The sequence below is a fragment of the Octodon degus genome, unplaced genomic scaffold, assembly GCF_000260255.1.
Source record: "Octodon degus isolate 3935 unplaced genomic scaffold, OctDeg1.0 scaffold00066, whole genome shotgun sequence".
NCBI lineage: Eukaryota > Metazoa > Chordata > Mammalia > Rodentia > Octodontidae > Octodon > Octodon degus.
In genome coordinates, this window is record NW_004524642.1 from 5,893,484 (window position 1) to 5,901,644 (window position 8,161).

Sequence of the window (8,161 nt, forward strand, 5' to 3'; positions counted from 1 at the left end):
GTAGTGGTGCAGGCCTGTAAATCCAGCACTGGGGAGAGGCTAGGACAGGAGGAGCACTACGCTTCTGAACTGTGTAGTGGGACCCTGTAAGAAATTTAAAAAAAAAGATTTTTTAAAAAATTAGAAAAAAGTAAGAGTTTATTCATTCAGAAAAGAAAAATAAATGATGTAGTTAATTGTTTTAAGAGCGTGAGCATCATGGGTACTAATAATACAAAACCAGATAACTAAAATATAACAGTTTAGGAATGCTACCTCATCCTACCTCAATGTAAACACGGGTGTTGATAGATAATTAGAAACTTTAATAAATAATAAGAAAAAAGATAAATATTCTGTTTCTTTTTTGAGATGTTCTTTAATAACATATTGTGCTTATACAACACTATGTGAACGTGCTGTTACTATGGCTGTGTGTTGTGATTTTTAAATCATGTTCTCATTTGGGGAAAACATTTCACTCATCTGTATAATAACTTGATAACCTCATAATGTCTGGTATATTCTGATATTTCCTTTGATTAATTACATCTTATAAATATTCTTTAACAACCTGTGACTTTTCTGAAGGATACATGTTGCAGTAAGCAAACTAGCAATACAAAACTCTTCAACATAATACTGTCAGGCTGACTGTTCCATGTTCGGAATTGTACATAAACACGGAACATAAAAATTTCTCTTCAAATACTTGTTCCTTGAATTTTTGTAGGCCATATATTTGAATTTTGTGCAAGACATTTGGTATGAATTGAGTCAATTTTGCTATTTCAGCATCCAGTTATGTTGACAGGACATGCACTGAGGTGCACAAACCTGCGCTCTCTTCACTTCTCACACATTTGCAAAATGGCCACACAACTGCTGCTTCACAGCGCCTCACCATTGCTAAATGGCATACGATCTGTCTTCCTAAAGATTAAAATCTTTCTTCTTCTACCAACTAGAGATATTTTTGTGATGCAATTATGCATATCAGATTCCTTCCCAAAACAAAGAAATATTGTGGTTATTAGAAGGTAAAATAGCGTGTACAACATAGATATTGTGCTGCTTACACTGAAAAATTACCGAATCCTTTAATCATTTTCTTTAATAGAATAAGTGACAGGTACACATTTATTCGAAAATGTCCCTCTGCTACATATGGAATAAACTCATAAACTGTTAAACATTGGATAAAAGTCAATAAGGGGACCCAGTCGGAGCACGTGGGGGGATAACTACAGCACTAAGGTTGCGACTTTAGTGTAGTGTAAAGGCTTTTTTTCTCTTTCTTCTTTCTCTTCCCCTGCACTTTTATGAATGGAGAATGCTGCTGCCTGAACGCTGTCTGGGAATTCAGCCAAAGAAAGAAGAGGTTTGCAAAAACTCTGGGGACTTGAAAGAAAAGTGGCTGGCATTAGCTTGGTCCTCACTTTAGACTAAAATTAAAACAATAGACAGACATGTACAGTAATCTCTCTTTTAAGTAAAGAATAGAACGCCTCTATGGTAGTGTCAAGTGGAGCCATTTGGTTCGGGCCCAAGTTGTGCAGCTGGTGCACAGGAATATGGCAAAGGCTTCAGTCCAAGGCAGGCAAATAAGGCATGATTATTCATAAACAGCCACTGGGGCTTTCTCATTTAGAGCAAGGAAACATTAGCATTCGAGGGCAGGTTAGGTACCGGCGTCTCAGGAAAACTGAAGTAACACCGTCATTTCGTGATTTGGACAAGAGACCGTCCTGTCATTATATTTACTAACAATAACTACAAATAGTGAATAGCTCGTTCATTTTGAAATCATATGCCTGTGAAGCATTTTTTAAAGAACAATACAGGTTTTGTCGTGGGTTAAAGATAGTAACTAAATCTGCTGTCAGATGAAGGAGTACGATCTTCATTACACATTCCCGATTTTCCCTTGCTCATTAGAGGTAGATCAGACAAAGATGATATAAATGAAGTGCTAGGGAAAACAGCTGGACCCTAAGCCACGTGCTGCTGCTCCATGGCACCAAATCAGAACGGAGGACCAGGTGCGATAGCTGCGCAGTAATGGAGCAGAGCACTGGTGGTGATTAGGTGAGTACAGCAGGCGGCGCCAGGCCGCACGTTATAGACGCGGGGTACTAAGGAATGCAGCTTTACTCCCACTCTTTTGAAGCTATTTTAAGACATGGGCCGTCACCCAATTATTTTTTAATTCTGCTGTACTTCAAAATTTCTTTTTAGAATTTTTGTCATCCCTCTAACACTTTTCATGACTCATTTTCTGAAGTGAGTGTTTTTCCCACCAGTGATTCTCTTTCTGGCCTATCTGCAAAGTCCCAGGTCCATATATTTCAATTTTCCTTCTGTTCTTTTTGCTCCAGTGAGACTAATTTCTCTATTATCAGTAAGATTTCCTTCTGGGGAAATCCAATAATTTCTTTTTCCGTCTTTTCCTGTTATTTTCCCTATCTGCCTCATCTGGCACTGTTGGAAATATAACAAAAAGTAGAAAGGCTACAAGTTAAATTGTCTTTAAAGAGGTTAATAGCCTCATCTACTGAAAATGATAGTTATCCTGAAAATGGAGAGGAGTTGATTCAAGATTAGGAAAGAACAAAATAGAAGCAGTTTTAAAAAAGGAAAGAATCAGAGAATTTAATTATAAATTTGTCAGTGGTCTGACAGTCTGGAGGGAAAGAAAATGAAAACAGACAGCTAAAAATAGGAATAAAGTCGAAAAGAATATGTTAATACACATTATTTGTAGACAATAACATGTGGATTATAACTTTGAGGCCTATAAAAATAAAGTCAGAATATTGTGATTATTTTTAGTCTCCAAAGAATATACATGTTATTTTCTTAAAGACAAAACATTAATTATAGCTTTCAGTATGAGTCTATGCTCATGCTAGAAATCATCAGCTAAACAGAACCTCTCCAAGTGTTTAGAAAGACCATAAATACAGAGGAAAATGTGGCAAAGATGGCAGCTGAGGAAAATATCATGAGACTAGTACGTTCTTCATCTGCACCCAAGGCTTGAACTTCAACTGTGAACTTGAAATCTCACCTTAGATTTTCAGTACTGAGTTTGCCTGACATAAGTGACAAAACAGAGTTTTCAAATGAAGATGCAAGAATCATTGAAAGAATGTAGGGCAAGCCAAGTAGCTCAGCAGATTAAAGTGCCCGCAAGCAGGCACAGGGGTTGAGGTTCGATCCCTGGGCATGCCGTGCTGCCCCTTCCCCTGGGGTGCACTGAGACAGAGATTGAGACTGGGCATGGTGGCGCAAACCTGTAATCTCAGAACATGGGAGGCTATAAACAGGCAAATCACTATGAGTCCAATCTAGTAGTGAGACCTTTAATACCTTGTAGACCCTTCCTTAAAATACAAAAAAAAAAAAGAAAGAAAGAAAGAAAGAAAGAAAGAAAGAAAGAAAGAAAGAAAGAAAGAAAGAAAAGGAAAGAAAAGAAAAGAAAGAAAAAAAGAAAAAAGAAAGAATGTACACAATGGACAATATTAAATTTAGAAGAAATCCTGGCCCACGGCTCTTAAATCCATATGAACAAGAAAATTGGCTTAACACTTTTGAGATGCAGTTTTCTGTTCTGTGAAATGGGGAGCCTTTCTAATTAACTTATCTATTTGCAGAGTGACATCTCAGAAAGATGACATTTTCTTTTGCTTAAACTTCCTGAGCCTTTGTCTCTTCAGTAAAATAAATAAAAGATTGTGTTAATTTGTATTCATGTGCAATGAAAAGTCATTAAAATTCAAATATATTTGTGGTTAATTGAAACTCAGAGATTCACAATAAACCATATCTATTTAACCATATCCAAAGTAAATAATATGGAATATATAAATTAATAATTTCTTAAACCTGACCAACTATTCTCCTACATGGTATAATAGGTCTACTATTTGGTATATGCATGTATCAAAAAAACAGGTAGACAATTTGATACTTTTTCATCAGGTATGAATTTAATTCCAAGCACTTTATTATATATTATAGTATATTCCATATTTATATCACTTAGTTATGTTGCATATATATTCCAAATGTGCATGCATAGACTTTTAAATAAATCTGAAGGAGATAAAGAAGTAGGCACAGGTATTTGCTATGTTGTCCTCCTGGTCCTATTACTTTCTATACCTATATACTGACCTGTCTGATTGTAAGAACGGGCAGAGGCAAGAAAGGAGAGAAAGAAATATTTGGGTAACAATAACCAAAAGAAGCAAGTGATAAGATGGAAGAAAAGTTGTGAAAATAAGTTTTGATATTAGATACACAGAATCAGAGGAAGGTAGGATACATATCTTACCTTATGTTTTCAGCCTCCCCAGCACTGGGATTACAGGCATGAGACACCACACCCAGATGCTGTGGCCAGCTCAGTGAGCCAGGGGACGGGTCTGGCACTGTGTGTGGTGCCGGGGACTGAAGCCTAGTCCCTGAGTTTGCCTAAGCAGGTGCTTGGTACTCCGAGTTATCTTGCTGGCTCAAAAGTTAGGCCTTAAATCTCTGAATCCAATTAGAGTTCATTACACTTCTGTCCGTAAAGTATTCAATTCATAGCAAACACTCTTCTTGAAGTTGTAATACTGAAATGTACTTCTCACACATAAATAGCATATTGTTGTGGAAAAATGTGTTTTCCTTTCACAAGCAACTGACACTTCAGTGCTATGAAAGGGAATGGCTATACAGCAGGAGTGAACAAAATAATCGGTGAGTGTTTAAGTTAAAAAATTATTACAGCACAAGTACATTATACTGCTGCTAATGCCCCTTAAAATGTTCCCCTTCATTTCAAATGCACTTGTCCCTTGTGCTCACCATTTTCTGAGGTAGTTGTGTAACTCCACTTTGGGGTGTGTCTTTAAAGTGTGATAAAAAAGAAATTCTTGGTGAATGTTTCTGCTGAGTGTCATGCAGCAGAAAGGCAAGATGGTCAGGACAGTGTGATGTGTGCTCAGCTGCCTGATCCGCTGGCTATGGCTCTGAGGAGCTCTCGGCTCTTCCCCAAAGTCAAAACAAAAGTAAATGCTTTGGATACATCGAGGACATCAAGCAGCTATCATGGTCCAATTAAACGCCAGAAAGGCAACTTGCACCGCTGCTTTGGAAAGTGACAAGATCAAAGGAATACATGCGCTCCAAATTAGAAGTTGATTTTTTTTTTCCTGTACCAGGGATCAAACTCAGAACCTTATGCTTGCCAAGCAGGTGCCTCTGCCGCTGAGCTGTCTCCCCTGCCCTGAAGGTGATGTTTTGAATTGGACTAATGTCAGTAAGTCTTTCACTGTAAATATTTAAATTTATAAATCCATCATATTTTTCAATCACACCTCATATAATAAAGTTACTTTGAAATGTGATCTTTTTAAATTCTAAAATTATTTCAAATATTTTAAAAAATTGGATAATAATAGGTTAATCCTAAAAATTGGATAATAATAAGTCAACCTATAAGTTGCTTCTTAAAGCCCTTGTCCTTTGAAGAATAATGGCTAGACCAGGGAATAATTCTAAAATATCAATACACTGATGAAGACAATAAAGTGTAGCAGAAAACTCAATGGCATTCAATGGAAAAATTTTAAACATGAGGCTACTTTTTGATATGTAATTCATTTCGATAAAAGACCAGATGAGATTGTATGATGCCTAACCTTAAACAATTAAAATATTATGAGAAGCAAACTGTTAGTAACTTAACCTGATTTTCCTATAGGTATTGTTTTTAGTTATATACAGAGTATAATTAAGTTCATCTAGTTAGAATTTAAATGAAATGTAAATGAATTGGAAGCTTTCAAATATGAAGTAAATTATGTATATCAAAGTACTATTATATTAAATGTATTGCTTCCAAATAACTGGTATTTGAAAAATCTATTTAAATTTTTCATAAAAATGGGTAAATTATGAGTCAACATTTTATACACATGAATGACAAAAAATAGTTTTATACTTCTGATGACATTGGCTTAAGTAAACTATAATAATTGAAAATATTGAGCTTATGAACTTTTTATTCAAATCACTCCCAAGCATATAATGTTCACCAGTTAGGACTCATTGGAGGCTACATTTGAAATATACACTGCATTTTTCTTATTATGAAAATGATTCCCTATGTAAAATTAAATTCTACATTGGGCATTTTGGAGGATGCTTCGTTATTTTCAATTTTTATGGAAGAAATAAGTTCAGCAGTTCATAATTTTTATTAGGCTGATAAAATAGATAGTGACTGATTAAGCCTATAGTAATTCAGCTTGAAATATCTTACTAGTATATAAAAAAAGGGGGGTGGGGATTCACAGCTGGAAACCTTCCCAGAAGCACCAAGATGACAAGGTAAAAACCAGTCTTCCACAGACACTTAATGAAGACATGGTGCAGGAATTTTTCTGCTCTAGAGATCGTTTTTGCCCATTAAGAAAAGACAAAAACACTGGCTTTCTACAGTTAAAATCCACAATCAAAGCACAAAGAAGGCAGAGTTAAAAAACGTAATTGCTCATTAAATGACTTACAGTGGTTTTCCTTTAGATTCGCAAGTCAAAATTAAAGGCTGTCCCTCTTGTGGAAAAGGAGTGGATGGTATAATCTTAACAGATGGTGTATCTACAAAAAATAAAAATTAGAAAAGTCATTAAATACACATTCATGGTATATGGATAATGGAGCATCATCTGTATGCTTGTCACATTTTACATCTCTTACAGCTATATGTTTATAAGGGATGGCTTCGCTTTAATGAAGCACTGTATGTACTGCTGAGAAGCGACCATCCTGCTCAGACAAATCTAAGGAAAATATCTGAATAGCTTATGAGCAAGACCGAAATCCAAATTTAAAAGTGAAATTGCTAAAAGTGGTTCCAATGAATATCAAGTATTTCATACAATTGTTTCCCCCACTATTTATAGATGGCTATGAATACTATTATTACAGACTGAATGCATATGTGTATTTGAATAACAACAACTTCATTGTTGCAAGAATACCAGGGACTTACGACAAGGAGCCTACAATGAACTCGAGATCAACTATTGTCTAAGAATCATTGTGCAGAATCCTTTTGAAAACACAGTAATGCGGCACTGAGCTCATGCTGCTTGCTTTTAAAGTACAGTTGGCAAATCACTCCAAATAGCTACTTACAACATTACTCAAATTTAATGTTTGGCATTATAATCCACAACATAATTGTTGGAAAATTATTTATTTTGTGTTAGTAAAATCATCCCTAGTGAAAAAAAAACCTTTAAAATACTCTAAGACATTAATGTCTGAAACTTGTATGCCACGTAATATACTTTAAAAACAAAAGTTCCTACCTCATAGCAAAAAATGGAAAATTAGATGAAATCCTAAGACACTAATATTTGTATTTCCTGTGTGTGTGTGTGTGTCTGTCTGTGTGTGTGTCTCAGGGTCCCCTACCTACTGGGCAAGTGCTCTATTAGTGAGTTATGTGTGCATCCCACACATTTATTTCTTCATAGTTCTTTGATAATTTTCCCTTTGTCTGACCCCGACATATTGATAATGTCAATGTGCTAGAACCCAGCTTTCTTATCTCCGTGATTTCTATAAAAAAATAGCTAGAGTCTGCTCATATGGTCTCAGTTATTCTCACAATTTCTTGAGTTTTAGCATAAGAATGGAACTGTTCCATCATTATATTCACTCTCTGAATACTGAGCACATTCAAATAAGTATCAATACATTACTTAATTTTCTGGTTATTTTTACAAAAGTAAGATTTATATTTTTCACATATAAAATAATAAGTGATAATTCCTTAAGATACCTTACATCATACTTTTAAATTAATGCATTTGTTCATCCTTAATTCTTAAAGCAGATAAACATACTTAAAATAATCAAAATATTATTTTGTTTACAGAGGTATTCAATATACATGATAGAAGATAATTATGGCATAAATGATCCAGGACAAAATTTATTTCATGAAGAACCCGCCAAATAGGGAAAACAAACAGAGGAGAATAAGAAGTATACAATAGTAGTCTTTCAGTTATTCTTTTGTGTTCAGCAGCAGAATATTTTCATCAGCACACTCTACAAATGGACTTCTCTTCCACCCTATGGGTCATGATTCCACCTGAGTCTACAGGGTGGATTTCAA

At 35.2% G+C, this 8,161-nt stretch overlaps 1 protein-coding gene across 1 annotated transcript in view; it reads right to left on the minus strand.

Annotated features, from left to right (window-relative positions):
• Cadm2 (cell adhesion molecule 2) overlaps positions 1 to 8,161 on the minus strand; it is a 241,885-nt gene that overhangs the window by 102,430 nt on the left and 131,294 nt on the right. Inside the window, exon 5 of the mRNA XM_023719232.1 lies at positions 6,540 to 6,630. Within this exon, the coding sequence (XP_023575000.1) occupies positions 6,540 to 6,630 (91 nt within the window). The remainder of the gene's footprint in view (positions 1 to 6,539; positions 6,631 to 8,161) is intronic.